Source organism: Coffea eugenioides, chromosome 8, assembly GCF_003713205.1.
Source record: "Coffea eugenioides isolate CCC68of chromosome 8, Ceug_1.0, whole genome shotgun sequence".
NCBI lineage: Eukaryota > Viridiplantae > Streptophyta > Magnoliopsida > Gentianales > Rubiaceae > Coffea > Coffea eugenioides.
Genome location: NC_040042.1, coordinates 38,837,592 through 38,862,870, shown reverse-complemented (window position 1 = coordinate 38,862,870; position 25,279 = coordinate 38,837,592). Strand labels below are relative to the sequence as shown.

The 25,279-nt window shown below is 36.1% G+C and overlaps 3 protein-coding genes across 5 annotated transcripts in view; 2 read left to right on the top strand and 1 right to left on the bottom strand.

Annotated features, from left to right (window-relative positions):
- The window catches only part of LOC113779069 (UPF0481 protein At3g47200-like), a 94,317-nt gene that overhangs the window by 39,747 nt on the left and 29,291 nt on the right, over positions 1 to 25,279 (top strand). The gene's annotated exons all lie outside the window — the stretch shown is intronic.
- Positions 790 to 1,506, bottom strand: LOC113780719. Its single transcript, XM_027326498.1, has 2 exons — positions 1,162 to 1,506; positions 790 to 1,068 (listed from the first exon to the last, which is right to left on the bottom strand). Exons 1-2 carry the CDS (start codon positions 1,504 to 1,506, stop codon positions 790 to 792), a joined length of 624 nt encoding a protein of 207 aa, XP_027182299.1.
- Positions 10,797 to 12,594, top strand: LOC113779072 (BURP domain protein RD22-like). Of its 2 annotated transcripts, none has more exons than XM_027324501.1 (3): positions 10,797 to 10,954; positions 11,078 to 11,174; positions 11,618 to 12,594. In XM_027324501.1, the coding sequence occupies exons 1-3, from the start codon at positions 10,913 to 10,915 to the stop codon at positions 12,382 to 12,384; spliced, it is 906 nt and encodes a 301-aa protein (XP_027180302.1). In that variant the 5' UTR covers positions 10,797 to 10,912; the 3' UTR covers positions 12,385 to 12,594. The 2 variants fall into 2 exon arrangements, with proteins under 2 accessions (XP_027180302.1, XP_027180301.1); XM_027324500.1 differs by having other exon boundaries at positions 11,078 to 11,177.

Here is a 25,279-nt window from a genome sequence, read left to right as displayed (position 1 = left end):
CATTAGATAGCAATCTCCATACAAAATCAATAAATATTTCCCTGAATCCAAATTTCCTCAGAATACCAATAATATGACCCCATGCCACCCAGTCATATGCCTTAGACATATCAAGCTTCATTACCACATTGCCATCTCTAGTCTTTTTCCCAATACCCGATATTACCTCCTGAGCAAGCAGAAAGTTTTCTGATATATTACGACCTTTGACAAAACCTGTCCACTGGGGAGAGATAATTTTTGGCAGTACACAAGCCACTCTATCTGCTAAGATACGGGATAGCACCTTGTTGAAGAAGTTACACAAACTGATGGGCCTAAATTGAGAAAAATCCTGAGGGTTTGGCATCTTTGAAATTAATATAATGGAAGTAGAGGTGATGAATCGAGGCAATTCTGCACCACAGAAGAAACTAAGTACCGCCTTGTAGACATCTTGGGCGACCACTTCCCACGCGTATGTAAAAAATTTGCCTGTGAATCTATCACTGTCCCCATCCATTGACCTTACAACTCGATAGACCTCCTCAATCGAAGGTCCTACCTCCAATTTTACATTGTCCTTCTCTAAGATCATGGACGGAATTAGATGCCACATTTTAGAAAACGATTCCAAAGAGCCCGTGAAGAGATCAGAGAAATAATTGATTGCCTCACTTGCTATATCAGCATTTGTTTCCACCCAATCACCATTAGATTTTTTGATGCGGTGTATCATTCCTTGAACCCGTCTCTGTCTTATTACCGCATGAAAATACTTTGAGTTTCGATCTCCGTGTCAAAGCCATTTTACCTTGGCCTTTTGACTCCAAAATTGTTCTTCAATTGACAATGCGTGTCGACCTGGCACTCCTCCGAAACATCATGATCCACAGCCTCCTCTGCCCATTGAACCGCATCTTCCGCAGATCGAACAGCATCAAATATGTTCCCAAAATGTTTTTTGTTCCAAGCTTGAATAGCCCTCCTGGTTGTCAATAATTTAGAGCATAAAATACGTAACGGAGATCCATCCACTTCTTGATTCCAAGCTTGTCGAATCACATCCAAGAGTTCTGGTTTAGTCATCTAGACATTCAAGAATCAGAAGGGCCTTGGTTTATTATCCGATCGAGCTGTAAAAGAAATCTTTAGTGGAGCTTGATCCAAGGGATGTCTTGCCAGGTGAAGCATAGAAATGGAGTCTGAGCGATCCAAGCAATCTCCATTAATTAAAAACCTATCCAATCTCTTCGAAATCCGGGCTCTACCTCTCCGATTGTTAGACCACGTGAAACTAGGTCCTGAAAAGCCTATATCAAAAAACCCAGCCTCCTTCATGAAAGACATAAAATCTGCCCTCTCCGCTATAGCAAATGGATGACCCCCCTTTTTTTCATGAGGAGCCAAAATAACATTAAAGTCACCCCCAATACACCAAGGAATAGAATTAGGCTTATCATTTAATAAGTTGAACCATAATTCTCTGCGCTCCTCCACTGAACACTTTGCATGGACAAAAGACATGATAATTGGGCTAGGGATCAACGGATTTTGGACATCTATAGAAATATGCTGGTCCGAACTCCCAACAATGGAACACACAAAAGGACTACTATAGAATACCCAAATATCTCTAGAACAGTTAACAAAAACATAATCAAATAATAATCGTAGACGGATGGACTCATTGTAGGACTTTTAGTGAAATTCATATAGTATGAAGTGTCTTTATTTAACATATTCTAACAAAAATGTGTGTTAATTGTAATGATAGGTATGGTTAGACAACTAAGTATCAATTAGAATTCATTTACATTAAGTCATCCTATGTTGGTGCAATGCCCCCAAAAAGTAATAAAAGGGTGCAGTGCATGTTGTTATTAGTTAATTATTATGTGGTGAAATGTGCCAACATCCCATTCACTTTGTAAGCGATGCTAGTTTTGTGATGTATAATTTCTACGCAGACCAAAAAGTGTGGTTGTAGGTTCAAAGATGGTCAAGCATTAGGAAATACTAGATGATTTACTCTTTTTTCTCAAGTTTTAGGATTAAATATAAATTGATGGTACTATTTCCTTTTTTATTTTAGAAATATTGGCGAGTGTTGAGGTTTCTTTGTTGGAATGCCTTTACTATCTCTATGGCAAGTTCAAGGTGCCCCATTTTACTTCCTACTTTGATCATTGTTAATTTTTCAACCACTATTGCTAATATCTTGAGTTAATATTTTTACTAACTAATCCTTGAGAAAAGGTAATATATTCATTGCATTGTTTAAATGTAGATTACATAGCATCTGAGAGATTAATGAAGCAAAGAAGACATGATCTTTTCCAAGTTATCAGCTTAAAAGATTAATGTCTTTAGACATGTTTCATTTATAAAATGCATGAATTTGTTTAGATTGTTGTCATATAATTTCTTACTAGATTTATTAGTTAGTGACTAGTTTTTATGGAGAAACTTTCATTTTCTTGAGTTGTAATTAATTACCCGGATCAATAAGAGTACTTTGATTTTTAATTTCAAATTATTTTTTTTATTTTCTTAATTTTTTAGTGGCATTTCAAAGTGACAGGAAAGTTTTAAATAGTGGCATTTAAAGTTGTATCAAAACTTAACTTGATGGCATTCGCAAGTACCCAAAAAAAAAAAATGACATTGTGGCATCTTCTCATGACACATATCCCTAGGACAATGAAATGTTAAAATGTTATCGTAATAACTCTTTTGTGGCACTTTTCAAGTGTCACTAGACTATAGTGGCAGTGATATTGCCGACACTCGGGGGAAATGCCATTAGATTAAAAATTGTCACTAAAACATATAAAAAGAGGCATTTTTGAGTGTCATTAAATGGTAATTTTCTTGTAGTGATGAGTGATATTCGCATTCCTATGTTAGCCTTTCTCACATTAATCTATTCACTCAATGAAATGCCATCAGCGAATGCAAAAGAGTAATTTGGGAGTTCAAGTATCACTTTCGTATTCCTAATTACATGTATATAATGGTTTTATATGTTTAAGAAGATAACTTTTGAAAATATATGAACTTAATTAGTAGTTTCAACTTCATAGATAAACGATTATATATATTTTAAGAAGATTAATAGCAATTCTCCACTTACCTCCACATCGAAGATTATATGTATGTATGACCAAGTATTTAAATTTGAATTTGACAGATAAAAATGAAATAATTGATCAAAAAATCTGCTCATTTGAAGACAGTAGCTAGGCTCAAGATAATGGACTCCTTGTTTGACTTGACTTCAGCAGACTCTATGCGCCTGACAGAATAACAAACAAAATTGATAAACAAATGAGCCAGACTCAGAGACGCCGAAGGTGAAGAGTAACTGCTAAACTGGTGGTAGAGTGACGAACTCAATGAAACTTTCTCCTTATAATTCCATGGATTAACCCTTCACTGCACTGATCCTGCAGTGTACTCGAGACAAGTCCACGAAGGGATCCATCGCGTGAACCTATTCAAGTTGTGTCGAGTACTATGGCTTGAAATCATGCTGGTTAAACTACTTTCACCAGAACGAAAAAGAAATAGATGGTAAATTTCCTTTTGGTAATCTATTAATTTAGATTTTGCAATCTCTGTAGTTCCAAAATAGTCACTTTTACTTCCTCCTAGTTTAGGTTAGAGCGAAGCAGTTTTCTGCCCAATTTGACTGCACAAGAGGTAAAGTTTCTCATTTGACATTTCTTAATATCTAACCACTTTTAATTTCCTTTTCTTTTAAGGAAAAGTCGGCAGGCTGCAAATTAAAGTAGGTTGAGGTGATCCAGCCATCATTGTTGTGAATATCCCCAAAAAAAAAAAAAAAATTTACAGCACTTTAGAAAAGTCCAAGTAGTACCAAGCCTTGAGTTCAAATCATCCCAATAAACTTTTTAGAAAATATGTTTTTTTGATATTTTGTTTGGTGTACAAGAAAGTAGTCTTTTTTTTAAGCATACAAGAAAGTAGTCTTAATTCAACCCTCTTGACATCAAGTCATGAATCCTTGTAAATTGTAGTATGGACCTATGCTTAAGGACAATCTCACATTAGATGTGGCCCTCACATAGGACCAAAATGCTGGTAAGGTTTTTGTTTGCTTTTTAATAATTGGGAGCACATATATTACCCCCAACTGTGTTATATATGGGGCCCGTTTAGATTAGAAGGGTGTAGTGGCACCCACTTCAAATTTTTTAAATTCAAATGTGTAAGATCAAGACCTTCAAGACTTACAAATTACAAGTTTACAACTCAGAGAGAAATTTATATCCCTTCAGGTGGTCCAAGTTAGTTCTAAGCTATTAGTATGACAGTCCAACAATACTTAGTTATGACTTAAACCTTTTTAAACTGGTAGACAATATCAAATATAAAACCATTTGAACTTATAATCCCCCTCTTAAGTAGACAATAACAGCTTGGCATGGGAGTGCGACTGATTACCTACCCATGAATAAGTTAATCCTTGTTTAGTCTCTTCTCTGCCAGTTGTAGTATCAATTATGTCGGTGTAATATTTCCTCAAACGTAAAGGTACTCGATGAGTATTATTGATGGTTGATGTACAAATTATGTGTACCATTTTACGTTGTATGATAATTGCAAAGTAGATCCTATAACAAAATATACCAAACTTTTGGATGAATCTACAACACATATATCAACCTTCTGGACCGAACCTGGCCTCTACCTGTATCCATTGTTTTACAAAAACATGATCTTATTCAAGTTATTAGCTTAAAAGATTAATGTCTTTAGACATGTTTCGGTTGTAAAATGTATAAATTTGTATAGATTGTTGTCATATAATTTCTTACTGGATTTATTAGTTAGTTGTGACTTCTTTTTATGGAGAAACTTTCATTTTCCTGAGTTGTAATTAATTACCAGGATCAATAAGGGTAATTTGATTTTTAATTTCAAATTGTTTTTTTACTTTTCTTAATTTTTTAGTGGCATTTCAAAGTGACAGGAAAGTTTTAATATAGTGGCATTTAAAGTTGTATCGAAACTCAAATTGATGGCATTTGCAAGTATCATAAAATAATGATGTAGTGGCACCTTGTCATGACACGTATTCCTGATATAATGGAATGCTAAAATGTTACCATAATAACCCAGTGGCACTTAAGGATGACAATGGAGGCGGATGCCTGCGGGGCTAATGGGGTAGGGGGCGGGGGTATTATAATAAATTAGTTATAAAATTTTAATCTAATGGCGTTTCCCCTGAGGTTTTTTTGATAATTTGTTTGGTGTACAAGAAATTAGTTTTAATTCAACCCTCTTGACATCAAGTCATGGATACTTGTAAATTGTAATATGGACCTATGCTAAAGGACAATCTCACATTAGATGTGGCCCTCCAATAGGACCAAAATGCTGGTAAGGTTTTTGTTTGCTCCTTAATAATTGGCAACACAAATATTACACCCCCCCCCCCTCCCCAACACACACACACACACACCTGTGTTATATATGGGGCTAGAGGGAAGGTCCGTTTAGATTAGAAGGGAGTAGTGGCACACACTAAGTTTTTTTAATTCAAAGGTATCAAGACCTTCGACTTACAAGTTACAACTCAGAGAGAAATTTTATATCCCTTCAGGAGTCCAAATTGGTTCTAAGCTGTTAGTATGACAGTTCAACAATACTCAATTATGACTTAAACCTTTTTAAACTAGTAGACAATATCAAATTTAAAACCATTTGAACTTATAATCCCCCTCTAAGTAGATAATTATATCAACTTGGCTTGGGAGTGCGACTGATTATCTGCCCATAAATAAGTTAATCCTTGTTTAGTCTCTTCTCTGCCAGTTGTAGTATCAATTATGTCGGTGTAATATTTCCTCAAACGTAAAGGTACTCGATGAGTATTATTGATGGTTGATGTACAAATTTTGTGTACTATTTTACGTTGAATGATTGCAAAGTAGATCCTATAACAAAATATGCCAAACTTTTGGATGAATCTACAACACATACATCAACCTTCTGGACCGAACCTGACCTCTATCTGTATCCATTTACAAAAAAAAAAAAAAAAAAAAAAAACTTTTTCATCATCAGGGGAGATGTGCGACTTAAGAAGCAGGAGGGGGCAAGGAATTTGAATCCAAAATCTCGAATTTCTGGCGTTTTAATTTTAACCATTCAACTAAGGTCTTCTCAGCATCTATATCCATGTTTTTATATAAAAATTTTTCTGTTTTATGCAAGTTGATCTACCATAATAATAGCAATCCCCTAACGGGCGAACTTTTACCTACTCTATTATTAGGCCAAGTTAATATGGAATCTACATAGTGATAATTGTATGTGTGTTTCATTCCAAATTGAACATTTTATTTCATTTTCCCTACCTTTCAGCAAAACTGACACTAGATTAAAGCATCTTCATTTGGATTGGAAGCATGCACAAATGTTCTTGGAGTTACAATTATTTTATTTTAATTTTTATTTATTCTTCAAATATGTAGTCTCCGTACTTCTTAGATATGTTCTTTGATATTGGTGTATGATTGATGATGTAACTTTTGTCATTAGTGCAAATTTTAAGAAAATTATGATGAGTGTGTTTGGATAGGAGATTATTTGAAATAATTATTATAACACTTTTTATGATATGATGTATGTAAGATAAAAAAGTTATTAGGAACATATAGAGTTGATTGAAAATTATAATTATGATGCAAGTAAAATAATATTTTGATAAAAAAATTGATATCCAAACACACATTATTTTTATTGTGAGTTGAGTTTGGGCTTACCTAAGTCTAGCTCAAAAATCTCAATTGACACGCCTAATCATGGGACCATTTAAGTGCTATTGATTGCTAAGACTGACTTGATGCTAGGGCTGCAAATTAAACGAGCCGAGTCGAGTCGAATTTTGGCTTAATTGAGCCGAGTCTTGACTTAATTTTATTGAACTCGAGCTCGACGAGCTGACAATTTCAAGCTCGAGCTCGAGCTCGAAAAAAATAAAAAATAAAAAATGTATTTTTTAAAAAATAAATAAAATAATATTTTCTTAATAAATAATAAAATATTAAGAATATATATGTAATTTTACTATTAAAATAAAAAAAATATATACTTAAAATAAAAAAATAAAAAATATATGTACTTAAATAAAAAAAATAAAAAAATATATATATACTCGAGCTCGTAAGCCGGCTCGCAAGCTAACGAGTTTAATATTTTGAGCTCGAGTTCGAGCTCGATTTTGATTAGTGGCTCGATTCATTTGCAGCCCTACTTGATGCCATGCTGGTTTAATTTAACACTACCTTCTCGAGAACAGAGGAAAAAGAAGAAAAGAAAAAGAAGAAAGTCAATTTCTTTCCAACAGTAAAATATTAAAAAAAAAGTCTATTTTTGCAACATAATTTCTCTATAATTTCAAAAAGGCTCTTCACTTCTTTTTCCAAGTATATCGAGCTAAGCTATTTAGTATTTTGTTCAATTCGACTACACAAAAGATATAATTTGTTTTTCTTTTTCCTCAAAATCTTTTAGTAGGAAATGAATGAGATTTAATAAATAGGAAAAAAGAAGGAGGATCTCAACTTAATTATTAGACCAAGGTCTCGTGAGCAATGCAATTTGTTATTACTCATTAGACATCTATTATTATTTTTAGTTTTTTTCATTTCCTTTCCTTTTAGAGTAGGGTGGCTGAGATGGCACTGTCATGGTGGCAAATTGAAGCACGCCAGTGGCACTGTCAACTGTCCCCCCAACTGCCAACCCCGGCCACCACAATCCGTCCGTATTAGCGATGATGACGTTAAATGCATTATGGGCACTAGTAGCCTGCCGTGTTCAATTTAAGCCACCAATAAGGAGGGGACTGATTTATAAAATATTTATCTTTCCAGATAACTAAAAAATTCCTCTTGGAGTTAATTCTATGTTGCGCCGTTTAACTATAGTTGAATCCCTAGTTTGGTACCTAAACTTGAAAATGAGACACTTTTATATCTAAAACGTAAAATCTATTGAATTTAAGTGAAATTTTTCACTGTTTAGTTCTAAATATATATATATATATATATAAAGTATCCTATTTATGAATAAAATTTGTTCTACTTTAGTTCTTAAAGCATATATAAGATGTATCTCACTTAAATATAAAATATGTCCTATTTCCGTCAACCATTTTACTTAAGCAGAAAAATTTTATTTTTTTAAGAAATAAAGTATTCCACTTTAAAATTTAGAAATTAAAGTGAAAATACAAATATAGTTGAAGAGTGAAAATTGGAATTAACCGTTGCTCTTGTGATTTGAAGTGTCTAGTCTTCACGTATCATACTCAATTGATGGAAGCCTTAAACAATGCTCCCAACGATCAGTGTGCTAATGCTCATTGCTCTAACCTTATCATCACATCTTGAAATTATAAGAGATATCCTCTAGGGGCTACCCTTTTTTGCAAGATAATCATCTGCAGGGTCCTTCTGAAGGTTTCTGCAACCTTGTAACAGATATCTGTTCCCATATTCACCTTCTAATTATACTTTTATTCGCCCAACTTATGCCCAAAATGGACATCAAGTACAAAACCAACGCAGCAATTAATATATGTGAGAGATAGAATCCAAGAGAAACACATTGAAATCATGGAAATAACTTGAGCTTTGTGACCCTAGCTAATATAAGAAGAAGGGTTATCTGATTATCCAATACCCCCATTTTTTTTTTTTGGTCAAACCAATACCCCATTTAAATGGTGAGTTTTTTGGTTTTTTGTATAAAATTTTGTTGTAATTTACTATAAAATTTGTGAAAAAACTTCTGTATAGTTAGGTATTTAAGAAATATGAAAAAAAAAATTTCTTTTTTTAAAAAATTTTTTTTTTCTTTTCTCTCCCCCCCCCGGGCCCCAAACACATTGTCCCTCCTTCCTCTTCCCTCCCCACAACCACCACTCTACTCCCTCCACTGTCGACCACTACCAGCACTCCACTCCAGACTCATAGGACGAAGAAAGTGAAGGGCAATTACTAAACTGTCTGAGAATTGTAGGATTCAATTTTAATCCTTATTAAATCTTCCTGGATACAACCTCTCAATAGTCAACTGTTTTCTGTCGTGAACCTGCTGCGTTTTTGTAGCACTTTAGAAAAGTCCAAGTAGCACCAAACTTTAAGTCTAAATTATTTGAAAACTTTTTAGTACGTTTTTTTTTGTATTTTGTTTGGACTAAATGAAAGTAGTTTTATTGATTTTTTTTTTTAAAAAAAATAGTCTTTTAGTTCAAGCCTCTTGACATCAAGTCATCAATACTTCCAAATTCTCATATGGACCTACGCTAATGGACTATCTGACAATAAATATGGCCCTCACATGGGAACCAAATATTAGTAAATTTATAACTCTCTTGTGGTTTGAAAAAATTATACATATTAATCCTCTCATAATTTGGAATAAAGTGTCAAAATGACTATATTTGTATTTCACAATGAAATCAATTAAAATATCAAAAGTACTCATTTATAAAATCTAAAATTATTAATTAACCGTAGGGGGTTATGTATTTTAAAAATCATATGAGGGTTATGTGGTATAGCACTAAAATAATTGGGATTATGTAATAAAACACAAAACCATGACGGGTTAAAATGTGATGCATATTATATTTATTTATTTTGGTCACTTCAATCATTTTAGTTTTCAAATAAGAATATTCTTGACATTTCCTTAGGAAGCCCATACCATGTAAAATGCAAATACCTTTAACTGATATTAGTATATTCAATTTACATGACTTTTCTTATATTATTGTATATTTTCATCTAGGCTCTTCTTATATCATCAAACATTATTATGTTTATGTGCCTTGAAATATACGATATGGAAAATTCTATACTAAGTGATGTACAACTTAAGCGACAAAAACCAACTAATGACTAATTCACCTCTTTAATTTTACGGATTTTCATGTTTGTATCTATTGTTTAAAAATATTATAATTTAGAGTTGCTGTTTATAGGTGGACTTATAATATGTGCATGTAATTCGGTGTGTATACCAAACTTATCTAAGTATGTTTTGCATAGCTTGATACTCAGCTAAAACTAAACGCAAGTTGATGCTAAGGAATCGAAGTTTCAAGCTCATAACAATAACCATATGCTTTAATTGTAGTACGTAATAGTGTTAGGTACAAGTAAGACATAACAAAACTACTTAAATAGATAAGAGATTCCACATTTTGATTTATTTTGTTGCCTCAACATTAGCCCACAATTTCCTCATCCATGTATATCATGTACCCCACTTTTACATGTGGCATAATTATGCTGAATTTTGATGAGCTTTGGAGATATTAGAATTATGTTCTTAGGGTTCTCAAATGGAATTTTTTTTCTTGTTTAGGTATACTACTAGATACTCAATTCTCAATGTTATAAGTTGGTAGTATTTTCACCAATCGGATTTTTGGTAACAATAAAAGTACAGATGACAGTTTTCTTGGTGACAATCAAGGTACATATAACGGTTTTCTTAGGTACACATTTAATTGTAGGTGATGATTAAGTTCATCATTTATCTAAAATGCGGCCAATTTCCTGTGAAATCTCACTAATGTATTTTTGCCTTCCGTATTATCTTCACTGTCCCTCAAGAAGCCTACTCGTAGATAAGGTGCATGTTTAGAGTAAAAATGTCAAAACTTGATTGGTGCCGTACAGCCACCATATCAAAACTTTCTCCCTATCAAACAATTGGCAATCGCACTTGGCTCTTCCGCTTATAAATAAAGCTACCCAGTTTCTTGTGCCATCTCGCCAAGTTTCTTGTGCCATCTCGCTCAAATATATTGGCTTTTAGTACTATCTTCACTCCGTCTTGCATACTAGCAGCCTACCGTGGCTCGTGCGCATAAACTATTATGGAATTTCTGAAGCTTCTCTACTTTCTCTCTTTTCTTTTTGTGAGTATACATTACTGAAAAAGTTAAGCTACGTTAATTTTTAGATAGATAATTTGCTCGCACTTTCGATAGTGCACAAACTGAATGCATAACTCCTTTTCCGTATCGTGAAATATATTTCAGCTAGGAGTTGGGGCAAACCATGCAGATCTTGAAGCTTATTGGAAATCCGAGCTTCCAAACACTCCTATGCCCAAAGCTGTTAGAGACCTCCTAAAAGGTGGTTTGTCTCAGAAATGGTCCTTTCCTATATCTACCATTTACTGTTCTTCTATTGCTCGAGTTGAGTCTCTGTTTGTTTCACTTAGATTCTGGGGAAATTGGAAGACACTCATCAAGTTCAAAAACCTTAAAAAAAAAGGAGAAATTGTAATAGAAAACTTCTAGTTTCACTTAAAACAAAACAAAAAGAAAAAGTACTTCAATAATTACAGGGGTTTTCTTGTACCGTGTTAAAAAAAAAAAGAAAAGAAAAAGAGCTAGCATGCTTTTCTTTTAATAATTTTACTCTTCCATTAATCATGAGCAAGCGTATGACAAGGATCTTCAAAAGGGGGATATTGCTGGAAGAATTTGCGCAGGGACATTGTAGTCCATTACCAGAAATAAAAGCTGGCCGGATTTATATGTTGTACTAATTTGTTGCTCATCCAATAAATACAGGGAAGTTGCCGGAAAGGGGCAATTTCAGGTTGAAAACATATGACGACGGCTGTAGTTTCAAACATTATTGTGGAAATCCTACTGAAGATGAGCTCCATATTGACCCAAAAGTGAAAGTCTTTTTCTTGAAAATGCACCTCAATCGCGGCTCAAGCATGAATATGAAGTTTGTTGAATCAGTGAAAAGTCCTACGGCTTTCCTGCCCCGCCAGGTTGCTAATTCGATTCCCTTCTCGTCAAAATCTGTTCCTGAAATTTTGAACAAATACTCACTGAATCCACAATCACAAGATGCTAGAATTATTAAGGAAACGATAGCAGAATGCGAGGTGCCTGCAATGAAAGGGGAAGACAAGTATTGTGCGACTTCTCTCGAATCAATGGTTGATTTCACTACTTCAAAGCTGGGCAAAGATGTTCTAGCAATTTCTAACGAAGCACAGAAAACAGATCCAGAAGTCCAGAAATATGGTATTGTGTCTGTTTCCAAGTTGAACAACAACGATAAAGAAATAGTTTCTTGCCACAGGCAAAACTATTTCTACGCAGTTTTCTACTGCCACACCACACAGAATACAGATGCATATATGGTTAATTTAGTTGGTGCCGATGGAGCAAAAGTCAAGGCAGTAGCTGTTTGTCACCGGGATACGTCAGCATGGAACCCAAAGCATTTGGCTTTTCAGCTGCTGAAGGTGAAGCCAGGAACTGTTCCAATCTGCCATTTCCTTCCTGAGGATCACATTGTCTGGGTTCCGAAGCACTAAATATAGTACAGAAACTTGTTAACGCCTCCCAAGTGATCTATATTTGTTGCTCTGATGTTTTTACGTATGTCTTCTGCAGCTTGGGAGTTCCATCCATTATGTTGCCATAATTAAATAAATCCTTGTTTAGTTTGTTCTCTACTTTGATATCAAATTGTATATGTCAATCTACTGTGACAAAGATGTAATGGTACCTGGTTTCGTTTTTAAGTATTTTTTTTTCTTGGCGGACACGACAACTTTATATAACCTAATTTATCTTACACTAAGGGGGAGGGGGGCGAATCTAAGGAGGTCCAAGAATAACTCGAAAGGGACTGAACCACCACCGGACTAAACGGGTGCACAACACACCCACCTCACCAAGTTAGGTGGTGGCCAAAGGCTGGTGGTTTCCTTTTTAAGTATTGTTAGTGGTTCAGTTGTTTGGTTGATTTTTAGCTATACTAGTTTAGATTGTACAATCATTCCTGCTTATACTACAGAACATTGTTCAATGCAGACAAAGAGGAGGGGACCGATGGATAAGAGATTCTCCTTTCCTATTCTAATAATAATAATTACAATAAATTCTTTGAATATTTGTCCCCATCAGTTTTATAGGATGTCACATAATTCTTTTCATGGACATCAGCAAAATAATCTTTCAGAATGCCAATCATTCGTTTTGAGTGGGGCAATAAACCATGCATGTGGCCAATTTTTCAGGGGCGGCGGGAAGCTGCGGGGACAGCCAAGTTTTTTATTGTTTTTAGTCCCTATGAAATTTCAAAAATTTTCATTGAAGATCTTTATTATGCTCCATTAGATTTAATGAAATTGAATTGTACACCTAGCTTTTGTTTTATCAAAAATTTAAAGTTTTCCTCTTTAAATATTTTTGACCTTGCTATTTTGTTGTTAATCTGTGAAGTTCAACTTGTTATTAATTGCATTAGCATTACATGTTGATTTATTCAAAATTCTATTTACTATGCCAAGAAATTTTTTTTCAAAACTAAATACATGTGATCTATTCAATAATTAATTATTTCAATTTTTTATCTGCCAAATTTCAAATTTATGTACTTGGTCCTAAATACATGGGATCTTTTATATGTGAAGTTGAATCTAATAATTAATTTTGTATATATTCAAAAGTTTTCTCCTTAAACATATAAAACCAATACGTGCATCTAATTAGACACAAAAAAGTGATATTTCCACTCCCAAATTTGCCACTCACACTCATAGATGGCCTTTTATTCAGTAAGTGAATTTCAATATGAGAGGCTAATTTAAGAGTGCAAATATCACACATCTTAGCAATAGTATGTATATGGGTATTTCAATTTACATCCTGATCAAATATGATTGCTTTTCAGAGTTTGAGATTAGAGAATAGTCAACCTTTTGCCCTTAAGATTGTATGAATGAGAAGAATAGAGAAATGAGTAGTCATATTAATATGGGTTATTATCACTTTACTCTCTTAAACTATATCACTACTATCAGTTTATCCCATAATATTATCTTTTAGTCAGTTCACCTTCATAAGTAATTCAACTCAACATATTAAGAAATTTTAGACGAAAATACCTCTTTATTTTATAGCATTATCATATTGTTATTACCATTTTATCCCTTGAAATTATAATGATACAATCGCTTTAATTCTTAACATTATTTTCTAAGCATTTTATGTCATCGTTAATCTAACTAGTATGGTCAAAATTTTTAAAATATGTTTACCATTTTTATATATACTTAAAAATGAAATAGTTGGAAAGGTTATTCTTCCTTTTTTCACTTTAAGGGATCCAAAAACGTAAAAATAAAAGGATTTCTCAAATTTCTTTTTTCACACTTACTAATGCTAGGAAAAGAAAAGGAGATAGGAAAGAAGGAGATAGAAAATTAGATTTTGCAAAGAAAGAAAATAAAGAAGAGTCTAACATTATCGTATTACTTTAAGGTTATCGAGATCAGGATTGAAATTTGGTGGTAAACAAAAAATGAAATAATTTTAAAATAATAAAATACGTAATTTTTTCTTATTTGTATTTTTTTAAAAAAAAGAATTGAGCTCTCTCTCTCTCTCTCTCTCTCTCTCCCTCCCCCCTCCTCCTCCACATTTTTTTTTTCAATATTAATAAGATTATTAAGAAGAAAGAGATTAACAATTTGATATTTTTTTTTCTTGATACTAAAAAGAAGAAGAGTTATTCTAAATTTTTTATTATTTTTATTATACAAAAAAAAAGAGTACTTTCTTCTAGAGTTCTTTAACGGGCTAAGTTGGTTTAATGGTGCGATAAATTGTCTAAAAAAAACTTTAGGGGATAAATTGATAATGAGACTATAGTTTATGAGAGTAAAGTGATAATAATTTTAAGGGTTAAATGTATCTTTTCACTTTAATTAACAAACTCTGTTAAATTTGACCATTAGTCTTGGGAGTAAAGTGACTAAAAGGTAACGTTAAGGGAGAAATTGATAGTGACACTGATAGGGTATAATTTGTTAGTAAATTTATTATTGATTTCCCCTTCTATCCCTGACAAATATTGTGTTAATTGCTGATATTTACTCATATTTGGTATTTGGAATCAATTTCAGGAGTGAAGCAGAAAATTACCAAAAAGGAGGGACTTGTATGGAAAAATGCAGACTTCTAAGGGTTTCAATCCTTGGGCCCTTGAATTGGTGGGGGACCACGAGCTAGTGAAAGGCATTTGGTCATTTGGGCTTCAAAGAAAGCAACGTAGAGAGACTTGGAACAAGAAGTACTTGGGAGGCTTTGTCCACATGTGTGGGGACCACCTAGATAGCTTTTACTCATCTTTCTTTTGTTGCTTTAAAAGGGGACAACGTACAGAAGCAAAAGATATCTAGGGCTTTAGTTTTAGTTTTTTAGTTTAGTTCTAGTTTTCTTTCTTTGGACTGGCCTCTGACACACGCCAGGTATTCGACAATATTTCCCAACGGGGAGATCTTCTCATGAGGCGTGGTTAAGCTTTTCTAGTCAAGGGGACAACTGACGATTTGGTTCGACAATTACTGTGAGATCGAATCTGTTTTAATTATTTTCTTCATTTATTGGTATTTATATGTTCCTTGATTTTAATTGCTATGGCCTTGTGTATGATTGATTAGTGCGCAATAATTAATTATTCATATAGGCTATTTTTGCTAAATAGGGGTAATTGAATCCGTAATTGTTCGTTATCTCTACCTCAGTAGCAACTGGCGTAATTGGGTTTATGTCAGGGGAGCATATGATCTAATTTAAACAAACCCTCGTAGCGTGTTTGTTGGTTAGGATTGGGCCTTTCTAATTATTAATGCAATCTAGAAATTAAATCCTACGGTCGTACCTAGGGTTATTTTTTGGGTTAGAGAAATAGCTAACGGTCGTACCTTAGCTATCGAGAAATTAAGGAAGGGTTGGTTGTTTATCGCGTGCATGACAACTATAACTAATCTATTGCTAAATGTTGGAATTATTTCTGCATCAATGATCAGTGCATGAACCATTTCTGATGTGTACCCTTGGCTAGAGTTTCCCCAATCATTTCTTTTAATTAATTATTTTCTGCAGTTAATTTATTTAGTTAGCATTTAATCCAAAACCCCCCATACTTTGGACTCTAGAAGAAACAAATTATCCCCAGTCCCTGTGGATTCGACCCTACTCACCACTATATACAAAATCTGTATTTTTCTCGAGTAGGTATTTATTATTGCACAGGTTCGGCTCCTGTCAATTTTTGGCGCCGTTGCCGGGGACTGGTGTCAGATTAATTTGTCTCTTTTTGAGTTCATCTTGTTTTTATTTTTATTTATTTATTTTTCTCTTTTTTTTTATATAGTTTATGGCTTCTAACACTCCGTATTTTGGTGATAGACTGGATTTTATTTTCAGGGAAGACAATGAGGCTAGTTTTTTTGCTAAGTTTGCATATTCAGAGGCACTAAATTCTATTGGAGAAAGAATGGCTGCTGCAACCTGTAAAATTTGTTATGCCAGGGATCATTCAACCGGTATGTGCCCCGAATATCAAGATAATCTGAGTGTCCCCCTCAATAATTATGGAGATTTTTCACCCTGGTCTCAAACGTGGTATGACCCTAATCCAAACGGGTATGATCAAGGATGGTGGGATAACTCCAGTTATGATTATACAACAGGGCCAATGAATTTTCAGCAGTATGAGTCTCAAGAATCATCATCTATGTCAGGTATGTCTCTTGAAGAAATAGTTGAATCAATAGCTATTAATACATATCAATTCCAACAGGAGACACAAAGGAGAAATGAGATGATGAATGAGGCAATGAGTAATCTGGAAGATCAAATGTGTCTATTGACATCCAGAATAAATCGATTGGTGGCTTCTCAAATTGAAGAATTGCCCTCGAAAACCATTGTTGATTTTGAAGAAAATAAGAGTGCAATTTGCTTGACTAGTGATGAGGAGAAGCAAGAGTGCCAAAATGAGAGATCTACAGATGCAGTTGAAAAAGAAGCCGAAAATGAAGTAATGGAACCCCAACCGCAACCTATCCAAGTGAATGAATCCAGTGGACAATCTCCAAATGCGGTGACATCTTCTCCACCCCTTAATCAATATTTTCCTGACTCCTATTCTTCAACTCCTGTTACTGAAACTGATTTTATTATACCAGAAAATTTAAAATTTCATGACAGGAATAAGTTAAGAGTGGAGATGGCAAAATATCTTGAACCAATGAATGTGTGTGATGGAGGAGTGAGTGGAGAATGCAGATCATTGTTGACTTATTTGGTGCCCTCAACTAGTCCATGGAAGACCGTAGCTCGTGTGCTCAAAGATTACTCCATCTATGAAGGTTACCAGGATCGCATTGAAGATGAAGCATTGAAGCGAGCTACAAGATTTTATCCTCCGTGAACAAGCATAGCATGTCTAGCCAAAGACATTAAAGAAAGGCGCTCGTTTGGGAGGCAACCCAAATATTGATTTTATTATTTTTTGTTGTTCATTTCTTTCGTTTTTCGTTTCTCGATTGAGTAGTAATTGGTTTTCATATTTCCTCCACTGTTATCAGGAAGTGAAATCTTGGCGTGCCCACGCGGTGTTTGCATCTTCTGAGGTCAGAGGACGAAGACCAATCTTGGCGTGCCCACGCGCTGTTTGACGACCCAAAAACAAAGGAAATAATTTTTCACTTTCAAAAAAAATAAAAAATAAAAATTTTTTTTTTCCTCTTTCTTTAAACAACAGTAATTTCCTTTTTCATTTTCAGTTTTGGTATTTAAAAATCGAATTTTCCAACCTCAATTCAATTTAAAAAAAAGAAAAAAAAATCCAAAGAAAAAAAAAAATTTTTCTTTTCTTTCTTTCTTTCTTTCTTTTTCTTCTTCTTCTCCACCGCTCCCCTGTTTCCCCTTTTCCTTCTATTCCTTCATCCGCCGCTACTGCGCCACAACCTCACCCACGCAGCACCTCCTCTTCATCATCCACGGCGCGCCGCTACCAGCACCAAGTCGCGCCCCACCTGCGCGCCGCTGACCACCCCGCCGCACGCGACCAGGAGCTTTCTCGCGCGCTACCAGCAACGCTGCAGCCCTCGCGCGCAGCCCTCTCCCCTGCGAGCCCGTTGCTCCATCTCCACCTGCGCTTCCTCCGCAAGCTCTTCCCCAGCTTCGTCCGCAACACGCCTCCGCCCCTGCTTCCTCTGCTCTCTCTCCCTGCCACAATCTCGCACAGCCGCACGCCCAAGCGCGACCATCGCGCCGCCGCTCTCTCAGACGCTGCGCCTCCCTCCAGTTCGCTCCCACCTCTGCAGCAGCTCCCGGCTCTTCCTCTATTGCCGCACGTCCAGCTCCGCCGCCGCTGCTGCTGTCCCCCATCTCCCTGCCGCGCGCCTCCACCAGCTCGCTCAACCTTCACCAGCTCTCCCTCTCTCCTCTGCCTTGCCATGTCCAACGCCGCCAGCGCTCCTTCTTCCTCTCCCGCAGCGGCGCTCGTCCAGCCCACGACGAGCTCATCTCCACTTCGCCGCTCAGCCACCCTTCGCTGTTGTCCGCCCCGCCTCGCGAGCCCACAGCCGCGAGACTGCCATCCTCAACCCCTGCCCACGGCCGCTGACCCTTGCTTCAACGCCACCACCAGCTCATCTTTCTCCTGTTGATGCCCAAACCGTAGCTCCTTCGCCATCCAGTCCGCCCACCACAGGCGCCTCAGCGCTCACCAGCTCAGCCGTCGCCCTCGCTCGTACACCGTCAACAGCAGCGCCTGTCCACCTCTCTTCGCCGCAGCCGCTCTCATTTCTTCATTCGAGGAAGCAGTAGAGGTATTTGTCATTCGATCTCCAACTTTGGGCAGTGTTAGGCGTCATTCGGATTAATTAGTAGGCGGTGTTGATCTTTTGTGATATCTCTTCCCTGTGTGCTCCATCAGTGGTACTGTTGGGGTGACTGGACCTGAATCTGATTTCGCTATTTGGTTGATTGAGTTATTATTCTCACGTCTTTGAACGGTCATCATTGCATTTGCTGATTTTGAGTTAGGATTCTAACTGGCCAACTGGAGCCACTTGTTGAGATTTTGGGTGAGCTAATTTACTGCACTTGTTTGTTACATTGGGAGGCCTCTATACCATTTACATTGCTTGTTCCAGTTGGGTGCATCTAATTGAATTGCTGGGTTTCCTTACTAATTTTGACTGAAACTCCTGTGGTTACATTACTTGTTGTCTGAATTGAGTTATTTGGGGATTTCATTAGTGTGAGTTAGCCATTGAACTTGTTTCACCCACTGTTTGGGTATTTTGGCTCCACTGGGTTAATTCCACTCTATTGGCTGACTGTTGGAGGTTGGGCACTTGGAATCCCTTTGCTACTGCCGGATTAATGAGCTATTATTGTTTGAATTGTTATTTCTTGGGGCTGTTGCTACAATTTCAGCTGATTGAGTTGTGCATTCTATCTTCCGCCAGTGGTATTAGTTGAGGTGTTTTCCCCAGAATTTATCTACTCTAGTTGGTTGGATAGTCGATCAACTGCCGATGCCTTGTGGCTCCATTGCTCTTGCTCAACTTAAAGACTGCTATTGCTAGATTTAGCATATTATTGGGCAATTGTTGCAATTTTAGAGTGCATGTGGTGAGATTATGGATGGCCAAGTTTGCTTGTTGCCTGACTGAATTGGGTAGTCCCTGTGCTTATTAACGTGCCTTTGCTAGTTTTCAGTTGTTGATAATAGTTTCTGATTGTTGGTTTTGGAGTGAAACTGTTGCTTTGTTGACCATATTTGGGCTTGGGTGCCCGTATTTGCTTTTGCATTTGACTATTGAGTTGGGGAACACCAGTGACTATGGATTTGCATTTGTTGGTTGCTATCTTTGTTGGATATTCTGTCTTTTGTTGTTTGGGGTGAATTGGCGACAATGGTGAGTGGCGCCACTTACAAGCACAGGTTCACAACGTAGAAGAGCGAATGACGAACATCACCCGCCAAGTGGCAAGGATGTCTCAGAACTCGGCTCCCCTCCATTGTTCCCTCCTATCCCTTAGCTGTTCAACAGGGAAGTTTCATTGTTCTCTTCGCTTTCATTACTTTATTACCTCCATTGAGGACAATGTAGGATTTAGGTGTGGGGGGAGCAGTTGTGGTTTTTGGTGTTTTCGTTCATTTTCTTTTTCTTCTTTTTAGTGATTAGCTCGTAAGTGCATGCCAAGGTTTGATGTTGGATTATTGCCTTTATTTCTACTATTGCCAATTTTAATAATAAAAGGGTATCAAGTTAATATGGTTGAGTCCAAAAATATCTCTTTGGTGAATATCGATGATTGTTTTACTCTTATAATTTTTGGTTAACTTTCCTAGGCGTAGGGAATGATTATTGGCATTTTCATGTGAATTGGTCCGGTTATTAACTTTAGTTCTCCATGTTTGAAAATGAGGCTAGCTGATGCAAGTTTTCTTTTGGTTCTTGTGTTATATTGAGTTTTTGTGATTTTTAGCTATGAATAAACTTGACTGTACTCCGCTATTAGTTACTACTGAGTAACCGGGGATCTGCACCTAAAAGTGTTGATTCTCGCGTCAAAAGGTAGTAATTCCTATGAGTACGTGGTCACGTGGCGATAGAAGCTGAGTAACCGGGCTCCTTCATCTTGCCAATGTTGGAGTTCGCGTCAAAAGGCTCTAATGGCTAGCGACTAAGTCTTTTGTTACTATTGAAAAAAAAAAGAGAAAAGTAGGAAAAAAAATGTGAAAAAAAGTGAAGGTTGTGTTAGTGTGTAATAAAAATCAGCTTGCCGAATTATGGATTTAATGTTGAGATTTTGGTTAATAATTGGACCATTTGCTGATAAATGTTGTACATTATTCCTTTTTCTTAGATTCGTTAACCTGAAATTGGAAGAGTTTATGGTTTAGAAGCTAACCAGGAGTGATGTTTCTTGGACTTGACCATTGATGCTTGATTATTATTTTTCTTGGTATCTTGGCAATTAGGTAGTTAGAGCGATAGCCATTGTCAAAATTTTGGTGTTCAATTGCTGCTCCCATGCTTGAGGGCAAGCATGATTCAGGTGTGGGGGGAATTGATAGGGTATAATTTGTTAGTATTTTTATTATTAATTTTCCCTTCTATCCCTGACAAATATTGTGTTAATTGCTGATATTTACTCATATTTGGTATTTGGAATCAATTTCAGGAATGAAGCAGAAAATTACCAAAAAGGAGGGACTTTGTGAAAAATATGGAGACTTCTAAGGGTTTCAATCCTTGGGCCCTTGAATTGGTGGGGGACCACAAGCTAGTGAAAGGCATTTGGTCATTTGGGCTTCAAAGAAAGCAACGTAGAGAGACTTGGAACAAGAAGTACTTGGGAGGCTTTGTCCACATGTGTGGGGACCACCTAGATAGCTTTTAGTCATCTTTCTTTTGTTGCTTTAAAAGGGGACAACGTACAGAAGCAAAAGATATCTAGGGCTTTAGTTTTAGTTTTTTAGTTTAGTTCTAGTTTTCTTTCTTTGGACTGGCCTCTGACACACGCCAGGTATTCGACAATATTCCCCAACGGGGAGATTTTCTCATGAGGCGTGGTTAAGCTTTTCTAGTCAAGGGGACAACTGACGATTTGGTTCGACAATTACTGTGAGATCGAATCTGTTTTAATTATTTTCTTCATTTATTGGTATTTATATGTTCCTTGATTTTAATTGCTATGGCCTTGTGTATGATTGATTAGTGCGCAATAATTAATTATTCATATAGGCTATTTTTGCTAAATAGGGGTAATTGAATCCGTAATTGTTCGTTATCTCTACCTCAGTAGCAACTGGCGTAATTGGGTTTATGTCAGGGGAGCATATGATCTAATTTAAACAAACCCTCGTAGCGTGTTTGTTGGTTAGGATTGGGCCTTTCTAATTATTAATGCAATCTAGAAATTAAATCCTACGGTCGTACCTAGGGTTATTTTTTGGGTTAGAGAAATAGCTAACGGTCGTACCTTAGCTATCGAGAAATTAAGGAAGGGTTGGTTGTTTATCGCGTGCATGACAACTATAACTAATCTATTGCTAAATGTTGGAATTATTTCTGCATCAATGATCAGTGCATGAACCATTTCTGATGTGTACCCTTGGCTAGAGTTTCCCCAATCATTTCTTTTAATTAATTATTTTCTGCAGTTAATTTATTTAGTTAGCATTTAATCCAAAACCCCCCATACTTTGGACTCTAGAAGAAACGAATTATCCCCAGTCCCTGTGGATTCGACCCTACTCACCGCTATATACAAAATCTGTATTTTTCTCGAGTAGGTATTTATTATTGCACAGGTTCGGCACCTGTCAGACACCGAATGTTAAGAGGTAAGTAATAATAACCCTATTAATAAATAACTAATGCATATTTCGATTCAGTAATGAATACGCAGCTTCATTGTTGTGTTTCATGTCACTAAATTTATTATTATTTTTTGTTAAAATAAGGCAGTGATAACAAAATTTTGAACTGTAATCAGATATCAAGATTGAATAGCTAAGCGCTAGAAGAGGAAAAAAAAATACATGCCATAATCATAGAATTACACTGAAAACTGATAATCTACGGGTGCAAGAGAGAGATTTTTAATGAAAATTTATAAAATTTCCTAGGAGCTAAAAGAAAAATCTCAAAAACTTGGGGGTGGCATTTGCCCTTGCATACTATGCCGATTCTAAAGATCGGTGCATACCATGCATGAGAAGACTAGCCATTAAATTGCTCAACTACTAAGTCTTAACGAAATGATGAAGCGCCCGACACATCGCTACGTTGGGGATCCCATACAGTCTGAATGCCGATAAGAAGGCATGGACTTGGTCTTCATGATCACCTTTTCCATCATAGAATGGAACATTTGGGAATTTGAAGTTCCCTGGAAAAACTTCTTCGTTAATGTTAGGGGTGAAGGAGGCATGTTATCTCCGTAAAGGGCCGATCCGTATCTAGACCGTTCACTTGTGTCATCCCTCTTGAATGGGTTCTTGAGCAGTGCTCTCGAAAACTGAGGAAACTTTAGAATGCACTTTGCCTTGCAATTTAGAAAGGTTCTTTTCCTTCTTCCTCTTGGAGTACGTGATGGTCATCCGAGTCACCCTCGAAAGAAGACAAAGAAGACTCTTCGGACTATCTTTGAGCAGATTCGCCTCTATCCTTACCTTTCATGTGCCTAACAATCTCTTCAAAAAACCCTGGACTGGAGGCCACAAACTCAGCCACTCGAGCTATGACCTCTCCATGAGGCTGTGAATTCTCTAGTATGTCCTGATCCCTTGGATCGGCTATACGGCTCCCAAAAGTTCGGGGGTTCTTGTTTCCACGATTAGAGCAAGTCTTAGTCATAAGAGAGTAAAGCAACTGTATTTACTTCACTTCCCACAAACAGCGCCAATTGTAGAGTCACAGTCGAAACTCCCGAGAAGACTGGAGATCGACGAACTCTAGTTCGGATTTCCTGTATGATATCAAAAGCAGAGGTGGAGTATTCCCCCAATTTGGCTCTGATGCTTAAGTTAGCAAAAGTTAACAGCTCAAATAAAGTTACCTATGAGAATTAAGAAACAGTTACCTCTGGGGTCTAAGAAAAGAGGGGTATTTATAGTGAAACGTGAGAGGTGTCCTTGGGTTTTAGGCCGCATTGATAGGACAGGATGCAGCTATCGGTTGACTCTAGATCTACTAGTGCAAGAGCATAGACCTGCAAAAGCTCGTAAGGTGTCACATCAATCACTTCTTGTTGTGAATGTCCTCGGCTCACTGGACATCTAAACTACAAGATGACTACTCAGATTAGAAAGTGGCCGGGAGAGATCATCTTGAGGAGGATGATCCTGGGTACCACACTAAGCATATGATGAAATGTCATCTTTAATGGCGAACAAAGAAATTAAGTTATTCCCATAACCGTACTCATAGCAAGTTCACAAACAATGAAGTTGTTCCCATGATTTCCAACGTGTTTCTCTTGGATTCTATAGCTCTCATGTCATATATTGATTGCTCCATTGGTTATGAACTTGATGTGCATTTGGGGTTGAAGTTGGGATAACAAAAGTATAATTAGAAGGTGAATATAGGAACAAATATCTATTACAAGGTTGCAGAAACCGTCAGTAAGGACCCTGTAGATGATAATCTTGCAAAGTAATCCCTATGGGATATCTCTTACAGTTTTTTATTTCAAATTCAGAAAATTCATAATCAAATTCGGACCAAATTCGTATATTTCAAATATGGAAAACCCGATTTCCATTTCGTTTAAGTGCCAAAATAGGAATTTAAGTATAATTACATGATGCAGCATGGAATTAACTCCATGAGGAATTTTCAGTTATCAGGAAAGATTATCAATCGGTCCCCTCTTTATTTGTGGCTTAAATTGAACATGGTGGGGTACTAGTGCCCGTAATGCATTTAACATCATGCTAATACGGGCTGCTTATGAAGTGATATAATTTTTTCTTTCTTTTGAATTGGTAATCACGACGGATGGTGGTGGCCGAGGTCAGCATTTGGTGGGATAGTTGATAATGCCACTGCCGTGCTTCAATTTGCCACCATGGCGGTGCTACCTCATCCGCCCTACTCTAAAAGAAAAGGAAATGAAAATAACTAAAAGTAATAATAAATGTCTTGCAAGTAATAACAAATTGTATTGCTGAGATATTGATCTCATAGTTAAAGCTGAAATCTTTTTTCTCCTTCATTTCTTAAATTTCACCATTCCCCTTCTAAAATATTTTGAAAAAAGGATAGACTACATTTTTTGTGTTGTCGAGTTGAACAAAAAACTAAATTGTTCAACTCGATATAATCGCAAAAGGAAGTGAAGAGACTTTGGAAACTATAAAGAAATTATGTGAAAAAAATAGATTTTTTTTAATATTTTACTTTTGAAAAGAAATTTATTCTCTTCTTTTAATTTTTGTCTCTGTTCTCGAGAAAGTAGTGTTAAATTAAACCAGCAAGGCATGAAGTCAATTTTAACAATCAATGGCACTTGAATGTCATTAGATCATAAGTTTTACTGGCATTTTCTTAAAAAAATGAAAATAAAAACACAGTTTGCTAAGTGGATGAGATTTTCTTGCCTAATTGATGAGGTTTCCTTTCTTGATTTACTCCTTCTCTTAACTGATAAGTATCAAAGTAAATCCCTCAAACATTGAAACTCGCTAAAATTTTTTCAATCTTGCATTCTCTACAAGTCTTTATCCACAAACCCTATAATCTAGCATCTCAATTCCATTGTTATCTACCATCACAAGAAATCATTAAAGGTACTTTTTGTCCTCTCTAAATTCCATAGAACAAAACAATAGTTTATAGGTTTTTGTCTATTTTATCATTTTATATTGTGTGATTATGG